Source organism: Aethalodelphis obliquidens, unplaced genomic scaffold (assembly GCF_003676395.1).
Source record: "Aethalodelphis obliquidens isolate GAN/ISIS:26980383/991018 unplaced genomic scaffold, ASM367639v1 scaffold100, whole genome shotgun sequence".
Lineage (NCBI taxonomy): Eukaryota > Metazoa > Chordata > Mammalia > Artiodactyla > Delphinidae > Aethalodelphis > Aethalodelphis obliquidens.
In genome coordinates, this window is record NW_020838044.1 from 945,569 (window position 1) to 966,413 (window position 20,845).

At 38.5% G+C, this 20,845-nt stretch overlaps 1 protein-coding gene across 2 annotated transcripts in view; it reads right to left on the reverse strand.

The window, feature by feature from the left end:
- Window positions 1-20,845, reverse strand: part of SLC25A24 (solute carrier family 25 member 24) — a 51,081-nt gene that overhangs the window by 13,043 nt on the left and 17,193 nt on the right. For both annotated transcript variants that reach the window (XM_027096326.1, XM_027096327.1), the window contains exons 4-8: window positions 17,612-17,723; window positions 15,502-15,660; window positions 13,084-13,236; window positions 6,875-6,982; window positions 5,229-5,396 (exon numbers count right to left, since the gene is read on the reverse strand). In XM_027096326.1, the coding sequence (XP_026952127.1) occupies window positions 5,229-5,396; window positions 6,875-6,982; window positions 13,084-13,236; window positions 15,502-15,660; window positions 17,612-17,723 (700 nt within the window). The remainder of the gene's footprint in view (window positions 1-5,228; window positions 5,397-6,874; window positions 6,983-13,083; window positions 13,237-15,501; window positions 15,661-17,611; window positions 17,724-20,845) is intronic.

Here is a 20,845-nt window from a genome sequence, read left to right on the forward strand (position 1 = left end):
ATAAGCAGCTCATGCAGCTCAATAACATAAAAACAAACAACCCAATTCAAAAATGGGCAGAAGACCTAAATAGACATTTCTCCAAAGAAGATATACAGACTGCCAACAAACACATGAAAGAATACTCAAAATCATTAATCATTAGAGAAATGCAAATCAAAACTACAATGAGATATCATCTCACACCAGTCAGAATGGGCATCATCAAAAAATCTAGAAACAATAAATGCTGGAGAGGGTGTGGAGAAAAGGGAACCCTCTTGCACTGTTGGTGGGAATGTAAATTGATACAGCCACTGTGGAGAACAGTATGGAGGTTCCTTAAAAAACTAAAAATAGGACTACCATATGACCCAGCAATCCCACTACTGGGCATATACCCTGAGAAAACTATAATTCAAAAAGAGTCATGTACCAAAACGTTCATTGCAGCTCTATTTACAATAGCCCAGAGATGGCAACAACCTAAGCGTCCATCATGGGATGAATGGATAAAGAAGATGTGGCACATATATACAATGGAATATTATTCACCCATAAAAAGAAACGAAATTGAGCTATTTGTAATGAGGTGGATAGACCTAGAGTCTGTCATACAGAGTGAAGTAAATCAGAAAGAGAAAGACAAATACCATATGCTAACACATATATATGGAATTTAAGAAAAAAAAAGTCATGAAGAACCTATGGGTAAGACAGGAATAAAGACACAGACCTACTAGAGAATGGACTTGAGGATATGGGAAGGGGGAATTTTAAGCTGTGACAAAGTGAGAGAGAGGCATGGACATATATACACTACCAAACGTAAGGTAGATAGCTAGTGGGAAGCAGCCGCATAGCACAGGGAGATCAGCTCGGTGCTTTGTGACCGCCTGGAGGGGTGGGATAGGGAGGGTGGGAGGGAGGGAGACGCAAGAGGGAAGAGATATGGGAACATACGTATATGTATAACTGATTCACTTTGTTATAAAGTAGAAACTAACACACCATTGTAAAACAATTATACTCCAATAAAGATGTAAAAGATAAAAAAAAAATAAAAAAAATAACATTGTTATCAATCATCATCCAGTTGCCCTTAACCCTCATACCCTTTTAATGGCAATACCTACAGAGAATAAATTTTTCAATATAACTGACCTCTGTAGCACCTTTTTCAGCATCTCTGTGGATTGTGAAAGTCAAATTTTATTTGCTTTCATGGGGGAAGGACAATACATCTGGACTGTCATGCCACAAGTCTAGACTAAAAGCCCTTCCTACTTTTTACAGATCCTAAAAGCAGATTTAGCAGGTATCATTTTTCTGTAAGAGTCCATCCTTTTCAATAGGTTGATGACCTTCTTTGCTTGTCTTCCAACGGGGCAAGTGAGCAAGATAGCATCCATCTCCCCAGGCTGTTAGCAACTAAAGGTCATAAAGGTCTCTAAAGAGAAATTACAACTTATTCAAACACAGGTCATATACCTAGGGCCCTTGATCTCGGATTAAGGACTCCTTTAAGACCCTAATAGGATTCAAAGTGTCTTAAATTTCCCATAGCCACAGACCAAAAGACAACTTTAAAGATATTTCGGGCTGACTGGATACTACAGAAACTGGATACTTAATTTTTTAGTTGCCCAGCCTCTCAAAGCTTAAAGACCAGATCCTTTAGAGTGGGAAGAAAATGTCTTTAGGGCTCCAGAACCTGAAAAGTGGACTCTGCAGTCCCCTGCTTTAGGACATACTAATTATTAGCTTCCCCTTTTCCACTTCATGTTCGAAAGAAGAGACATGGCTTAGGAGCGCTTACTCAAAGGCACAGAGGTCAACACCAACCCCTTGGATATTACACTCAACAATCAGACCTGTAGCCAGAGGCCTTCCTCCAGCATGAGAGCTATTTCAGCAGCAACAGCCCTTACAGCATCAACTGAGGAAATAGTTACGGGCTCTCCACTCACCATCTATGTTCCCCCATGCGGTAGGAGGCTTGCACAATTCTCATCACACTCAACACCTTCCTGCAAGCTGTCTTACCCCGCATGAAATTTCATTACTGACTTCTCACACAACCCTTTCCCGCTACAACTTCAACCCTGCAACCCTTCTCCCTTTACTTAGTGACAAAACTCCTCATGACTGTCTGACCCTGACTGATCAGTTATTAACCCTTAGAGCTGACTTACAAGAAACGCCTGTTGCTAACATTGAGATTTCATGGCTTACTGATGGTTCTTGTTTGAAAAACGGCAAAGGAAAATATTGTACTGGGTATGCAATCATCTGCTCCTTTGAAGTAACTGAGGCAGCTCCACTGCTGACCGCTACTTCAGCCCAGCAGGCAGAACTCCATGGTTTAACTAGAGATTGCACCCTAGCAGAAGGTAGAACTGTGAATACCTATACAGATTGTCGCTTTGCCTTTAGGGTAACCGATGACTTTGGCATGCTTTAGAAACCAAGAGGATTCTTAACCTCAGGGGGAAGCCAGATTAAGAATGGAAATTGGGTCAATAAATTGTTGGAATCGATCCAATTTCCATCTGTCCTAGCCATCATTAGGGTACCTGGGCATCCAAAATTAAATTCAGATGAAACCAAAAGAAATAACTTGGCTAATCAGGCCACAAGGACAACTGCCTCACAAGCCACCAAATCTCCTAGGAGTCATTTCCTGTGCCTCCCTGTTGCCCAATGGTCTAACCCTATGCCACTGACTCCTTGAAATAACCACCGGAAATTAAAAATTCCCCCCCAACATGGGACATGACTTTCTGGGACAGGTCCATCCCAGCAATGTGAGACAAAGCAAATCTGTAAGTTGATTGGCAATGCTTTTAGAGAATGATCTTGATCAAAAGGGGGATATGTGACATAAGATGGAGTCACTTATGTCAAAGGGTTTTAAAATGAAGCTGGAAGGCCACTCAAGAGGTGGACCTTATGCCTGTCTCACCAGGTGGAACCATAAACGTATGAACTGGGCCACACCACAGATAGTCCAAGAACTCTGCAAGAACACCTGCAACTTGTCACAGTAATGAACTCTTACCTCCCTCTAATGATAGCCTTAGCAATCAATCATGTTTAGTCAACTAGGTTCTGCCTTCAGCTCCAACTAAAATTCTTTGTAATGCAAACCTCCCTTCTTTACCATTAAAAACCCCTGACTTGGGCTTCCCTGGTGGCGCAGTGGGTGAGAGTCCGCCTGCCGATGCAGGGGACACGGGTTCGTGCCCTGGTCCAGGACGATCCCACATGCCGCAGAGCGGCTGGGCCTGTGAGCCATGGCCGCTGAGCCTGCGCCTCTGGAGCCTGTGCTCTGCAATGGGAGAGGCCACAACGGTGAGAGGCCCACGTACCGCAAAAAAACAAAAAACAAACAATCAAAAAACCCCCCAGAAAACCCCTGACTTTTATTCCCTAACAGACACTGTTCAGATTGATACGCAAATCTGTGTGTACCGAATTGCAATTCTTTGATCCCAAATAAATGCCTTGTGTTTGATTATTGCCTCCTAGGTTTCTTCAGGTTGACAAGTACAAGGAATGAATCTGTACTACCCACATCAGTCTCTTGGTTTTATCAATGTTAAATTTTAACAAACCAAAGAAAATGTGCTATTTTTGCTTATTTTTCTCTCCTCAAAAAAATCCCTAATATCATCTGCTAAGCTTAACAACTGTATCTGTAATAACCTTTTTTTTTAATTGAAGTACCGTGAATTTACAATGTTTTATTAGCTTCAGGTATACAGCAAAGTGATTCAGTTATACATTCTTGTTTTCAGATTCTTTTCCATTATAGGTTATTACAAGACATTGAATATAGTTCCCTGTGCTATACAGTAGGTCCTTGTTGTTAACTATTTTATACATAGTGGTATGTATATGTTAACCCCAAACTCCTAATTTATCCCTCCCACTCCCACTATCCCCTCTGGCAACTATAAGTTTGTTTTCTATGTCTGTGAGTCTATTTCTGTTTTGTAAATAAGTTCATTTATATCATTTTTTTAGGTTCCACATATAAGTGATATCATACGATATTTGTCTTTCTGTCTTTCACATAATATGATAATCTCTAGTTCTATCCATGTTGCTGTAAATAGCATTATTTCATTCTTTTTTCTGGCTGAGTAATATTCCATTGTGTATAAATACACCTTCTTTATCTATTCATCTGTTGATGGACACTTAGGTTAACTTCCCTGTCTTAGGTATTGCAAACAGTGCTGCTATGAACACTGGGGTGCATGTATCTTTTCAAATTAGAGTTTGCTCCGGATATACGCCCAGGAGTGGGATTTCTGGATCATATGGCAGTTCTATTTTAATTTGGCAAGGAACCTCACTACTGTTCTCCATAGTGGCTGTGCCAATTTACATTCCCACCAACAGTGCAGAAGGGTTCCCTTTTCTCCACACCATTATTATTCCTTTTCTCCACAGCATTTATTATTTGTAGACTTTTTAATGATGGCCATTCTGACTGGTGTGAGGTGATACCTCATTATAATTTTGATGTGCACTTCTCTAGTAGTTAGCGATATCGAGCATCTTTTCATGTGCCTGTTGGCCATCTGTATGTCTTCTTTGGAGAAATGTCTATTTAGGACTTCTACCCATTTTTTGATTGGGTTGTTCTTTTGATATTAAGCTATTTGTGTATTTTGGAAATTAATCCCTTGTTGGTAGCATCATTTGCAAATATTTTATCCCAGTCCATAGGTTGTCTTTTTGTTTTGTTTATGGTTTCCTTTGTTGTGCAAAAGATTTTAAGTTTAATTAGGTCCCACCTGTTTATTTTTGTTTTTATTTCCATTACTCTCGGAAACGGGTCCAAAAAAATATTGCTGTGATTTATGTCAAAGAGTGTTCTGCCTATGTTTTCCTCTAGGAATTTTATAGTATCCAGTCATACATTTAGGTCTTTAATCTATTTTGATTTAATTTGTGTATATGGTGCTAGAGAAGTGAACAACTATATCTGAATGTGAGAGTATTCTCTTCATTAATAAAAATAATTAACAGGGAAATCTAATACAAAAGTGACCACAGGCATATGGGGTCTCATATTCAAGGAACTTGAAAAGAAAGATAAAAGAGCACACCCTTGAATCTACTTTTGGTCACAAACTGTTTCCTGGTACATATGTACCTCTCTATATAAAGTCAAATTCTAACAATGAGAACTATTTAACTACATTTTCAGATTCAAAAGATTGCTACAAACTCACCTCATACACAGCAAGATCTATACCTGCATAAGGTATGATGCCTAATAAATTGGGAACGTAACCTTTGTAAAAAGCTCCCATGCCTTCATGTTTCAAAATCTTCTTGGCACAATCAAACATCCCAGAGTATTGTCCAGTTTTGCCTACAGCCAGCCTGGTTTTCAGAACCTGGTTATGAAAGAATATAATGAATATTATTATTCACATCAATGCTATCATCACAGAATTCAAAAGACGTAACTTTACAAAGAACAAATATCTAGCATATATTGTCACTCAAATGACTGTCCAGTTTGTTGATGTGTTCTCTCTCACAAATTATCTCTCTTAAGGGTCTAAGACCAGAGCCAAGAAGATCCCTTTTGCTGTAAAGATGATCTGAATTAGGGCAGTAGCAGAGGAAATAGAAGATAATCTATTGACATCTTAACAAAATTGTGATGTATTAGATATGGAGGGTGTAGAAAATGGTAGTGTAAAGGATGATCCCAGTGTTTCTAGCTTGGAACTTGGGATGGGGCCAGCAGAGAAGAGGGAAGGTGATGCTATTAACTGAGATGGAGGATATAAGAGGAAGCCTACATATTGAGTTAGGATATTTTTTGAGGGGTGTGTGGAGTAATATGAACAATCATATTAAGATGCCTGCAAGGAAAGCTATATTAATATGCATACCACAAAGGTGAAAACTAACAGTATTTCTTAAGTCTTATCAGTTATTGAAAAACGCTTTGTCATATCAATAAAGATATCCACATCTACAATATTATTCTTGCTCTAAAGCAGGAGTTGGCAAACTTTTTCTATAAAGTAAATATTTTCGTCTTTGCAGGACTGAAATACCAGGTCTCTGTTGCATATTCTTTGGTATTGCTTTTTTGTTGTTGTTGTTGTTTTTAAACCACCTTAAAAAGGTAAAAATATAAAAACCATCCTTAGCTCAAGGGTTGTACAAAACAGTCCACAGGTCCATGGTTTGCTAACCTATGCTCTAATAAAAGGATGTCCAGTTAGGATTACCACCAAATTCTAAGGTTCCATTACGAACTTTATGGTACAGAAACTCTTTGGAGAGGAATGGGTGCTATAATTCTTATCAACACTATGGGAGCCAGCCTCCAAGATGGCCCCCAACTATCCCTGCCTCCTGGTATTCACACCATGTGTAGTCCCCTTCCACACTCTACCAGGCGCGGTCTTTGTGACCAACAGAATAGAGCAGATGTGACCAAAGATTGCAGCTTCTATCTTGGGTGCTCTCTTTGACAACTGATTTGGAAAAACCAGCTACCATGTTGTGAGGATACTCAAGCATCCTATGGAGAGGACCCTGCAATAAGGAACTGATATCTTCAACCAACAGCCAGGAAAACCTGGCAACAAACACGTGAATAAGCTTGAAAACAGATCCATCCCCAGTTGAACCTTGCAGTGACTGCAGCCCTGGCTGACACCCTGCTATAGGCTGTGAGAAACCCTGAGCCAGAGGAACCCAGCTAAGCTACACCCAGGTTCCTGATCCACAGAAACCGTGAGATTATATATACTTGTTGTTTTAAACTGTTAATCTTGGGATAACTTGTTACACAGTAATAGATAATAATACAAACACCGTTAATGCAATCAGACTTCACAATGGTACTTACCTCCATAGGATAAATAAGTGTCTGTGCAGTTGCTCCAGCCATGGAACCAGAAACGAATCTCTCAAAGGTTCCTACTTTTTGTCCTTCCTCAGTAAGCAACTTCTTGTACTGTGTAAAAAAAGTTTTAAATGCACATTAATACCTGCTACAGAATGAATTGTGTTCTTCCCCCCCCTTTGACGTCCCCCCCCACAAATTCATATGTTGAAACTGTAACCTCCAATGCGATAGTATTTGGAGCTGGGGCCTTTGGGAGGTAATTATGGTTTGATCATGAGGTGGGGCCTCTCTCTCTTTCTCTCTTTCTTTCACACACATGCTCAGTCTCTCCCTCCTTCCTTCCCTATCCCTCACCCCTCTCTCTCTCTTCCCCCAACATGTATGCACCAAGGAAAGGCTATGTGAGCACACAGTGAGAGGGTGGCCATCTGCAAGCCAGGGAGAGAGCCCTCACTGGAAACTGAATTGGTCAGCACCGTGATGACAGACTCCCCAGCTCTAGAACTGTGAGAAATAAACTTCTGTTGTTTAAACAATCCAGCATATGGTATTTTGTTATGGCAGGCCAAGCTAAGACAATACAAAAATACAAATCAGCTCCTAGAAATCAATTGACAATATGATGTTTCTCAAAATGCACATTAATTATTAATTGTTAATGCACTGCATTAACAATATCTAACAGAAAAGCAAGGTTTGAATGCTAATACATTCAGTTTACTGGACAGTGATTTTCAAGTTAGAATTCCACAAAACACAGATGATCACAGAAGGGACCCAGTAGCTCCTTTGCTAAAACAGATTCATCACAACATTCTTCCTCAGATGCACAGGTTAATAAAGTGTTCATAGTTTTTAGATATTTTCCCCATAGTTTTCCTTTTTTTAAGATGAGTTTATTTTCACCAGTATAAGTAAAACTAATAAATAAGTGACAAATATTAACAAAACAACTTAGAAAAACAGTTTTTGTAGGTAATACATTTAACCATACTAACATCTCGACCCCAGAGCCCGCCTGGCCCACCAGTACTAAAGCAACCGACATGGCTGATCTGGCCAAAGGGGGAAATCTGGCACAAATGCAGCCGAAATACCGATAGGGCAGGATGTTAACATCATGGGCTCCACAGTCAGGCAGACCTGGGCTTGAACCCTAGGTCTATGTGGCCCTGAGCAAGTTTATGAACATGTCCACATGCAGTTTCCTCATCTGTGATAACCCCAGTTTCACAGGGTTGTTGAAAGAATTTGATCAGATAATACACGGAACACAGCACAGTGCTGGGCAAATGGCAAATGTTCAGTAAATGTTATTGTTGTTGTTGTTGTTATTACTAATATATTCAATATTGTCTTTCTACAACTTGGAGAGAAAATCTCTGTCCCAACACAGACTGTGGTTATAAGCCAGGTAAACCAGATTCCTTCTCCTAGAAATGTGAGGTGGGTCTACAGGTATAATTAGGCACTGACACCTGAGGGAGAAATGGATAAAGCAATAGAGAAGCAGACACATGGAGAAGGGACAGGTCAGCGAGGTTCCACTTTCTGCACTTCCTGAGGCTCCTCCCCTTAATGCCGCAGGCACCTCCAGCCTCCTTCCCTGAGCCAGCCAGTCTCTGTTCCTGGGATCCAAAGAGCCCAATGCAAAAACACAGGAATACTTCCTCCTAGTAAAACTGTGTTTCTCTGCTCATGATAAAAATTAAATATATTATGATTTCACAAAGTTCCCCAAATAGCAGATATCTGCTTACCCCCAAAGAGCAATGTTTCCACAGGCTCCACTTCCTGAACTGCATCAGAATGTTAACCAAAACTCCCTTCTGCGTAGGCCCTATTGATTTTCCTGCATGTCAGATTATCACCATCATTAAATATAATTTATTGAAAACCGTCCTGCGTATGAACAGGAACCTCAGAGACATCGTTTACATAGTGTACCCCCATCCCAAAAGCACCTATCAAAAGTATTCTTTAGTGATTGGTGAATAAATATTTAAAGTGTAGGGGTTTGGGGCTCCTGCACCCCAGAACATACAATGCACAAAGGTAAGAGTTGAGGACAGAAAGCCTGTACAGGGTTAGGCAAAGGGACAGGTGCTTAACACTATGTCACCAAGCTTAATTCCTACCCCAGAAAGGAGGTAACAGTCACAGAGACTTTAGGTGGCTTGCTCAAGGCCACAGAATTTGACTTTCTCAAAGATGACTTAGCTGTGCTCTCAAAGCCAGCCTAAAATCCTTTTCAGGATTTTAATTTTTCCTTCCTTTCTTTCTTTCTCTCTTTCTTCCTTCTTTTCTTTTCTTTTTTCTTTTCTTTTCTTTCCTTCTCTTCCTTCTTTCCTCCCTCCCTTCCTTTCTTTCTTACAATTTTCTTTATTTCTTTCTTTTTCTTTCTTTCCATCCATCCTATCTATCTCAACTCTCTCTCCATTTGTTTGAATACCATTTCAACCTTCTCCATTCTCCTCCAGCTTCCAATACCGCTTCCTCCCTCATTCTCAAAAAAAGTCCTTTCTTGGGAACTCAAGGAAGAACAGAGAGGCCACCAAGCAAGGATATCTTGGTATTCCTGCCCACTTCCCACAAAATCACCCACATCCACTTATATCTTTTTCTTCCCGAGCTGACATGAGAACAGTCCTCCACACAGTCAAAGGCTAATCCTGCCAGCAGACTGGTTAGTACCTATTTCTCCCCCAGCCCCTCCACCCCCCACTCCCTAGTCCACACACATACTTCCTCTGAAAACCTGCTGCACTTGTCATCAGTCTCTCTCACTTATATTTTTTAACCTCCTTCTTTGTATTGACATGCTTCCTTCAGCCATAGGCATGTCATCAAAATGAAACGTATCAAAACCCAACATGCTTCTAACCTATCACTCTCTCCCTCTTCTTTTCTCCTTCCCTTCACTGAAGTCAAGCTCCCAACAAAGGTGTCTACTGTCCAGTTTTCTTCACCTCCTGTTCACTTCAGCTCATTTCAATTGGTTTATCATCTCATTACCTCACTGAAACATTTATACCAAGCTTTCCCGTCTCGGAGCTGGTAAATTCTGAAAGATAAACTGTTTATTGTATTTAGTACCCTGCAGTATTTGACCCTTCATGGAACCCTCTTCTTCCTCTGACTTGTAGGCCGTCACTTTCTCTGGCTTTCCTCCTGTCTCTTTGGCTTCTCTTTCTCAGTCTCCTCTACAAGTTTCTCCTACTTCTCCCTGGACATATCCCCAGAACTGTTCTCATTCTGTAAGCCTTCCTGAGGGCTCCATTCCAAAGGCTTTTCACCTCAATCACAACCTCCCTGTCCTACTGGACAGCTCCTTGTACGTATTACAGAAACAACTCAAACCCAGCATGTCCAAAATGCAACCTGTTGTCTTCCCTCAAAATCAGTTCCTCTTGTTCCTCTTATTGTGTTCTCTACATACTTAGTTGCTCAAGTTAGAAACCAGAGTATCACCCTTGATTCCTCTTTCTCACCTCTACATTCACTCAGTGAGTTCTGTTGTTTCTATTTCCCAAAATAGTTTTCAGTTCATTTCAGTTTTTCTTCAATCACTACAGCCGTCTCCTTATACTGGTACTCATTTCTTACCTGAATTCCTGAAATATTTCCTTAAATAGTCTCCCTGCCTCAACTACAGCCTCACTCTCTTCCAATACCTCTTCACTCTTTTTCCACATTGATCTTTCTTAAATGTAAATATACTTATTCCACTTCCCTACGTAAGATGCTTCAATAACCCTCTCACCACATTCAGGATAAAATCTAGACTCCTATCACATCTGGCTCCTGCCTATCTGTCCAGCCTGCTTTCATCATCATCTTCCCGGACACACACTCCACTACACTTAAGCCCAGTGGACCACCTTCAGCTTCCTTATTGAGTGATGCTCTCCTGTGCCAACATTTCTGTCCACAGGCTGCTGCTTCTGCTCAAATACCCATCTTCCCCTTCATCTTAATGGACGTAAGACTCACACTCATTCAATGAGGATTTACTGGCACTGGGCAAGGTGCCGGGAACACACACCTGAAAACAGATCCTGCCTAAGGAAACTCACAGCCTCCTTAAGAAGAGAGATAAGTACTGAGATCATCAGAATTCAGTGTGAGAGTGCTAACAGAGGGAAACAAAGGGAGGAAATAACTCCCGAGCAAAGTCTTGAAAGATGTTCACCACAATATGACCTATAGGAAGAGGAATGGTGTGTGTGTGGGGGTGGGGGAGGGATGACTGTAAAGTACCCTTGGGATATGTAAGCGGAGATGCACAGATATGCGGTGCTCAGGTGGATGTGCAGGTATAGAGATGAAGAGAAAAATGTTAGAATGGAAAGCAGTTAGAATGCAGATGGCAGCTGAAACCATGAGAACACAACACCGTACTGCCACCCTGTTCCTGATCCAATTGAACTGCTACGGCAATGAGGACCCAAATGGACCGCAGCTTTATCCCATGTTGATGTGTTTAAGAGAGCTACGTACCAGGCTGAAAATATTCTTTTCTTCGTTTTCTAAACTATTAGTTATTCAATGAACAAGACCTACCTGAATACAGAAGTGAGCTAGTTAGGTACTCTGGGAAATTTGAGAATATATATGGCATAACATTTATGCCAAGGTAGTTTACAACTCACTGGGAAAAACAATGGGTTTTCCATATCCGATGGAAAATTGGATCTTCTGTAAAATAGTACTCTAAGGAAACCAGGCAGGAGAGGCATCAGTTTTGGTTAGGATGCTTAGGAAATGCTTCTCATGGGAAGCTGGGCTTTGGACTTAAGAGAACCCTGAGGGATGAAAGGACCTTCAGCAGGGGGCAGAAAATGGACAGGCATCATAGGTCCCAGAGACCACAAGAACACTATACCACACTGTGCAGAGAGCTTTCTCTTGATATCTAAGAAAAGTTAGCATGCAGTAATTAAATATTGTGAAGAGGCCTGAGAAAGGAGCCTGGCTGGATGCCTGTTGGTAGTGTTCAAGGTAAGAATCTGCTAAGTAGCATAAAGTATAATACATACATTTGCTTGCAATAATACAGACTTTCAAAAATATTGACTTCCTGCATACGGAATAATGGTTTTATACTTGAATACTTATTTATTTTAGGGTCTGGTTTTCCTATCATAAAATCCAAGTATGTGATCAGAATAACCTACAGGTATCTAAAATGCTAGCCCTCACTAGTTGTGATATGTATCCTCAAACATCCACAGAAGGAAAATATACTTCCCAAAGATAAGCTGTAATTAAAGTCATGGAGGCTACATTTTCTTCAATGTTTTCTTTGCTTCTCTATTTCCTAAGCCAAGAAAAAAACACCACTAGACTTTGTAATCTTCTCAAGAGTCTTCTGTTGCTCAAGAACAAAATGTTCTCCAAAATTATCAAAAATCTATTTGAAATAATACAAAATATAAGGTGGAATTCAATTTCAAGGTTCTTATGGTTAACAATGATGGAAGAAGTATCGGAAAGAATCATTTTGTGCGTGCTTAACTAGACAATTCTGCTAATGACAAAGAGAAGCCAAACTCTAAAATCCACTACTGTATTTCCTCTTAACACCAAGTTATGCTGAAGCAGCATCCTAATATCTAAGCATCCTAAACAATCTAAGTCAACAGAGAAGTTGATTCAGAGGTAAATGCATTCATTCGTTTACTCATTCACTCACTCATTCTACACTTACTGAGCACTTATCACACGCCAGGCTCTGCCTAAATGCTGGAGTGCACGGAGGAGAAGCCAAGCCCCTGCCTTCATGGAGCTTTCACTCTAAATTCAACTCAATTTTATAGCAATGTCAAATTACACAAAGGACTCCAACTTAAAAGTTTTCCTTCCAGATGCCGGATGGGGATACTTTCACAAAAACTTATGTGAGTGTGCAGCTTCTATTCTGAATTCAAAATGAATAAGCTAAAATCTTACATTTCCTTTAAGAGCTACTTAGAAAAGAACACAAAAGTCTTTTTAAGTAATATGAAATTCAGAATCCCAGAATTGAGTCATAAGGGATCTCTGAGGTTATCTAGTCTAATCTCCTATAAGAGAAATTCCTCATGGAGTATATGTGGAAAATTATCATGTATTAAAATAATAATCTAAAAAGCATTGTATGATAATTGTTATTGAATCAGTTTATTAACTCCCCTTTGATAACAAATTCCACAGGTGATAACTATTACCTGTTCATATGCCCAGAACTTAACAGCTGTCTCAGGAGCAATTTTAATTACATTTGTACCATTTCCTCTCCAAAGTGAGCGGATACCTCCCTCTTTCACCATCTGTCGAAAGCCGCCATATATGTTCATTTTCTCTGATTTTGAACCATGGACCTAAAAACAAAAGCAAAACGATATGAAATACTGGTGGGATGTTATTATTACTATTTCTAAAGTAACCATACAATCCACTCTCTTTTCTTCAGTATTATTTATTACTGCATGAAGATGTATTTGAAAATAGACTATAGAAGGCTGAGAAAATATATAAGGGGAAGAACTATTACCATCATTTTAGAAGCCTGACTCTGAATCTAAAACTAAGAAAAATCGTAACCCTCAGTGTGGGAAAGCAAACAGAGAAGGCATGATCAAAAGTAAAATTATGAACAATGTTCGTAAGATAAAATGAACCAACTTATTATTTATTAGGCTATGGAACACCCTTTGGAACATGAGCAAGTTCAGTATAAGAAAAATTAGAAAAATATACTGAATGTAATATATTATCCCTCCCCCTGAGAAGTAATACTGACTTGAAATATAAATGGGACTCAACACAATCTGGATGTTATGTTTATCAGAGCCATAGAGAATAGAATACACACAGCCTGACACCAAAAATAAAAATTGTAACTTCTACAGCTTATCTCGAAATCTCATGTACCAACTGCCTAACCCAGTGAATACTGATGAATTACCTGGCTCATACTACCGATGTGATAGTTGTTTAAATAAACTAGACCTTATGCTTGCCTCTATATAAAACTGATTAAATCTAATAAACCAAAAGTAATTAAAGAAGTCAGCTATGCTTCTGATTGTTTCTGCTTACACAAAATGAGTGACTACTATTAAAAAAAAAAAAAACCAAGAAGGGAGGAAGGGAGAGGCTGAAGACTAAAGGTCAGCCATGAGGGCAGTATGTGATCTAGTCACAATAAAAACTCTGGACACCAAAGACTCAGGTGAGCCTCCTTGGTTGGTGTGCAACTCTGTGCATGTTGTCACACGCCAATGTCAGGAAATAATACATTCTGACTCTCTGGGGAGAAAACAACAGAAACTCTGCATTTGGTACTTCCCTGGAAGCCCTATGCTCTTCTTTCCTTGGCTGATTTTAATATATATCCTTCACTGTAATAAACCATAACCATGAGTATAAAAGCTTCCAGTGAGTTCTGTGAATTAATGAATCTGAAGGTAGTTTGGGGAAACCCCTGAACTTTCAGGAACAGAAGTCTAAATATATCCATTTTATTTTAAATAAACTTCACAATAAAATACGACAAAGGAAAAGATGAATGCTTATTCAAGCTCTCTCAAAGTCAATTTACTATTGTTCCTAAAGAAAAACATACAGGCCGATTCCCTCTCCTTTTTTTTTAAAGCAGTATCTTTACCCCTAAACATATTTTGAGATGTAGGTACATTCTCAATGGATGCTGGTTTAAAATATTGTCAGAAATCATTTTGTACAGAAATCTAACGGCAAATATAAAAAGTGCTGACCATAGGTATAACAACACAACTTTTAAAACCCTTTTTTAAGCAGCTAGTATGTTCTAGCAGGGTGTTCCAGCCTACCAGGCATTTTCACATACCTTACATTATTTAATTCTTACAACCACCCTTGTTAGATATTCCTATTCCCATTCTAGAATGAAGGAAAATGAGGCCTCAGGGGTTTCATGCAGTGTGAGAACCATGAGCTTTAGAGCCAGAAATACTCCATTCCTTGTCTAATCTGTTGTAAAGGAAAAGTTATTTAACTCTCTGAGCCTTGTGTTCCCCACAGATAATATGAGGATAAAATCCCCCCATGCAGGGTTACTAGAGGATTAAATGGGTTACCATAATGAGCACCAAATAAATATTAATCCTTTCCTTTCCCTCTTTCTTTTCACTCTGACCAGCCAAGCCTACACTGCTAGTAAATAGGAAAGTCAGCTTATAAAACCAGGTCTTTCCTGCCAACCTCAGCTTTAGAATAATTTTTTAAGTTACATCCTTGTTTCAAGATTCTAGATTTCAGAAAAACCCTCTTTTAAGAAAGAACACAAAATACAAGGAAAATATAAGTAATTTAAGGAGAACCCTACAATAATGGCTAGAGATTTCCTTTTCTAATTAAACATTTGAATAGTCACAGAAAGCCAAGATTAAAAGTTCATCACACACATGTACCAACAATTTAAGGTTTGGTCAAACACTGAAATACTTAACATGGACTGAATTTAGGATTAATAGCAATAAAATTGAGAGATTTCTTTTTAAAGGTATGACTATCACTGCAAAATTTTTAAACTTTTTTCAAAGCACCGTATTTCTCATTGTTTCAGGATATTTTGGGCAAACTTAGAAGATCGCAAAGCTCACCTGCATCATGACTTTCAGACGATCCAAAGGGGCAGTGCTTGTTCGAGAGACGGCACCAGCAACACCTCCTGCCAAAAGCTGCCTCCACCACTGCCCCGACTTCTTTTCATCTTCCGTGAATTCATCTGGAATAGTTAAACTATCTCCTATGTCAATACCCTGTTAAAATGGAAGAAAGAGCCCCAGGCTCCATCAATTAAAGACAGATCATTCCAGAAGGTTTGCTTCTTTGAAAGAAGAATTACGTATTTTATAATTAAGATCAGCTTCAATCCTTAGAAAGTACTGTACTGAACCAATCTGAGCATATAGGCAATTATAAGTAGCCTATTCACGCTAAATGAAGTACAGTATCGGTCCGCAAGAAATGAAAATTAACAGTAATTACAAATTTACAAAACCAAAAATCACAACTTTTTTCTTAATAGATTCAGAATAACTTTTCTCTTCTAGGTCTAAGTCAGAATGAAAGAGCAGCATTTGATCAGAGGTAGTGAATCCTTAGCTACAGAAAGAAAACAATTTGTCAGTTCTTCAAAGATACACACTTTATCTCAAAATTATATCCACATTACACTTGATAACATGATATGTGCTCTAAAGATGTAAATAAAAATTAAATTAGAACTGTAATTTGAGTACCCCTAAACTCATTTCCTATATAGACTGTCTGTAAATATTTTTATAAATCTGACTTGTCATTTAAAACATGCGATAGATTCTATATAAAATTTAGCTTACAGAGAGGTATTGTTTAAAATGATCTACCTTCCAATCTTCTCTAAATATTACTATAGGTTACAAACATAGCTTGACAGAAACAAAATTCTATAATAATATTTTTACAACTTTATTATCTAAATGATTCTAGTGTAAAAGATTTTACAGGTAAGACTGTCAGGGTAAGGAGCTTTGCTATAGTAGTAACCCTCTATTTCTTCATTTTACAATCAATAAAATGGATACATGATTGTAGCCTCAACTATTACTATCTCCAAAGATACAATAAGAATTTGATTATGTAAATATGACTTCACATAAGTATAAAATTTATCAAGGCAACTGAACTACAAATATAGTATTATTTTATACTCATAGTTGAAAAGGCATTAGTCACCAATAATTCTACAATGCTCTAGGTAAGTTTAGGCATTGTTACTAGTAACAATGTGAACTCTAGGCTTCATTTAGTGCATATAAAATGTACTGAAATCCAGGAATCTATAGAAGTCAAGCCCATTAGAAAAATAAAAATTCCTTCAAAGAGTTCCCACTGTTTTCAGGAACAGATTGCAGAATGAAATGAATTTCATTTACCCCAGGATATTTCAGTAGGATATTAATGTAATTTAATTAAAATTTGAAAGTTTAGAAGAATACAGATGGATAGGTGTGCAATACTAAGCAGATGAGCCAAAGATATTTTAACTTTCCATGATTATTATTATAGGTGCCTTAAGCCAGAGATAAATGTAGGTGGTTGACTGAACAAGCAAGTTTCAGAAGGGATCTTTGGTCATTATCAACCACGAGGTACTGAGATTATTTAGGCAATATATTATCTATAAAAAGTAAAAGCCCCAGGACTTCTCTGGTGGCACAGTGGTTAAGAATCCTCCTGCCAATGCAGGGGACATGGGTTCGATCCCTGGTCTGGGAAGATCCCACATGCTGCGGAGCAACTAAGCCCGTGCACCACAACTACTGAGCCTGTGCTCTAGAGCCCACAAGCCACAACTTCTGAGCCCATGTGCCACAACTACTGAACCCCGCGTGCCTGGAGCCCATTATCCACGAGAGAAGCCACTGCAATGAGAAGCCCACGCACCTCAACAAAGAGTATCCCCCGCTCGCTGCAACTAGAGAAAGCCCACCCGCAGTAACGAAGACCCAACACAGCCAAAAATAAATAAAATAAAATTAATTTTAAAAAAAAAGCTTTAATATACTCTGAGTATACACCTAACAGAATACGTAGAACTCTACAAGTTAAAGAGCTACTGAGACGGGCACCATGGCCCATAAGTGTTACAGAGTGCTCTTGGATGATAACCACACCAATTGCTTACAGCTCCAAATAAGTATAAATTAATACATAAAGCGTACTCACAGTAGAATGTTTCCAGAAACGGATAATTTCCTCAATGTCTGTAACAGGGTTAAATAAGAAGTAGTCTCTCCATTCATTCCAGTCCACGGTCATTGTCCCATCAGCATCGATGCTGAAAATAAAAAGAAGCTGATTAAAGAACAAAATAAAATGTATAAATAAAACTAACATTATTGGCCATGTTGCAGAATGACAGTTTCTCTTCCAACTTAATATTCTTAAAAGGTTTTTGGAAAGAGCAACAAGCATTCGATGATCTGTTTTAATCATTTAGATAAAAATAGACCCACAAATTACAGGTCTCACTAAAGGCTACTTTTGGTGCTCTGTCAAACTCCAAGTCAATGAGCTATCAAACACTAATGCTGGAAGATAAAACTGCGGGGTAGCAATGAATGAATTTATGATCCATTTTTTCTTACACTGGCTCAAGAAGATAGTTCTTAATGTTCTATTGTAACATTTGGATGTGACTTCAGAATATACTCAAAATACACTATCAATTTCCTTCTCCAATTTTCTCTAAGCTAAGAAAATTACCAATGATTGTAAAAAATAAAATCAAACTTGGTGATTGGGCCTTCTGAGTCTTAAGAAATCCTGGTACCTTATCTTCAACATTTAAAATTAACATATTAACATATGTTAATTAATTAATATGTTAACATATTGTAGCCATTAACTTTTTGCTTATTTTAGTAGGTTCTTGGTAATAATGTTATTTGTACCTGTTTATTTTCCTAAAAGCAACTTTAAACTGCCCAGGATTTTGATAGTTTTATTCACTACTGTAGACCCAGCATCTAAAGTGGGCAGTACAAAGAAAGTGCTCATTTATTTATTGAATTAATGAATATATCTGAAAAAAAATTTTGGTGTCTCCTCTGAATTTATTCTATGACTTGTGTGAAAGTGATGCATAAAGATGGCAGTCAGATAAAATGCTATTTTCAGATATTTTCCAGTGTCACTTTTAACTTTGATTGCATACATGAAATTACACTTAAACTTTCAATTGTCCCAGCACACAGGTGTTAACATTCCATATTTGCATAAGAGTCCTAGTTACTACTGATGTTTATGACACTATTCTTCTGGGTTAAAATATTTATAGCTCTATTTTTTAATCACTATTTGCTATTTTAATGAATAGTTTATTGTCTGACCCTACCCCTCAACCCCCCCCCCACACACATGCAAGCATCCTCCACAAGGCAAGGATTTTTTATTTTATTCACTGATATGACCAAAGTGTCTAGAACAGTGCCTGGCGCAGAGCAAATATTTGTTGAATGAATAAATGAATTCCAAACTCTGCAGCTTAAAGCTACAGAACACTTAGTGTTGACAAACTTCTTAAATAAGATAGTGTCACTGTGGGTTTAAATTGCGTTTCTCTTCAACTTACTAACGAATTTGAGCATCTCATCATATTCATCTGCTATTCATGTTTTTCCCCTTGTGAAATGCTTGTTCATATCTTTTGCCCATTTTTCTAATGGGTTGTGTCTTTTTCTTAAATATGTATAGTTCTTTATATAGTTGATTTAATCCTTCAAGTTATAAGTTAGCAAGTACCTTCTCTTTGTCTTTTCATTTTATTTACAGTGTCCATGAATAGATGCTCTTAATTATAATACAGCTGAATTTATCAATCTTTTCATATATGGTTACTGACTTCTGTATTTTTTTAAAATAAATTCTTCCCTATACTGAGATATAGACATTTGCTTCTTTTTCCTCTAAAGGTACTGCAGTGTAACTTTCACATTTAGTTTGATTTTTTTAATTGAAGTACAGTTGTTTTACAGTATTATGTTAGTTTCAGATGTACAGCAAAGTGACTCAGTAATATGTATAATTTTTCAGATTATTTTCCATTATAGGTTATTACAAGTTATTGAATATAGTTCCCTGTGCTATACAGTAAATCCTTGTTGCTTATTTATTTTATGTATAGTAGTTTGTATCTGTTAATCCCATACTCCTAATTTATCCTTCCTACCCTCCCTTTCCCTTTTGGTAACCATAAGTTTGTTTTCTATGTCTGTGATTTCTGCGCATGGCGTGAGGCAGGTACCCAACTGTATTTCTGTCTGCATGGATAACCAGGTACACCAAAACCATTTATTGCATAGTCTCTCCTTTTCCCAGGGATTTGCAAAGTTACTTCTCTCATGTGACAAATCCCAAATACGGATGGGTCTGTTTCTGGGATGGTATGTTCCACTTGTCAACTTGTCTATCTGTGTAGCAATACCACTAAGTCTTAATTATAGTGTATAACAACTCTTTGATATCTGATAGGGCAGGCCCCCAGCTCCTTAGGGTTCTCCAAGAATGTCTTGGTTATTCTTGGGCCTGTATGGTTTCATTTTTCTCTAGAAATGTTTCATAGCCCAAATGCTGGGGCAAAGAGAACAACTGAGAGGGTGGTTCAGGATTGGGGGAAAGTAAGTAGGAGTGGTGGAAGGAATCAATCAAGAGGAGATTGACGGACTGGTGGAAATGAAGGGGCCAGAGATCTGTAAGTCAAAACGCAAGTACCATAGGAGCAAGACAGTGTAGAATCTGGAGGAAGAAGGGTCAGAAGGTAGGATACAGGTTTTTAAGACTTCAGACGAGGAGTGAAGTCTGAAGTCTGAAGTCAGACAAGGAGTGGCTTCAAGTTATGATACAATCCTGAGAGGGAGTGGGCTGCTGAAGCAAAATGGAATAAAGTCTCAGGTGTGTTGAGGAAGGCAAGGAACACTGACGCTAGAAAGAGGAGTCACCGGCACGAATACTGAAGTTTCCTAGGACTTAAAGAGAAAATGACTACTTGACAAGGGCCACAAGGTCCTCAATAAATGTGGAGAGGGAACTAGAGATAAGAAAATTAGAGGAAAGAGGGATGGATATGAAAGCCTAAATGGAAAATGGATTTTACTTGAGAGCGGAAGATAAAGATACATGAAGCACACATGTTTGGGAGCGACTGCCTACCTATTTCAGCTACTCCCCACCCATATTGTCTACTGAAAAAGTAGAACTAGGAGGCTGTATTTCAACCAAGTGATTCCTATTCTCATACTCTGATGACTCAGCCTCAGCTGTTTCAATCAGCACCTTTCAGACTTCTCTCCCATGAATTCAGTTTTGAGTATACTAAGAGACAGTGAAACGGCAGAAAGGAAGCTGACATTTGGAGGTATTACGAGTCACACTGATGGCTGAGCACTCAAGGGAAGGTCC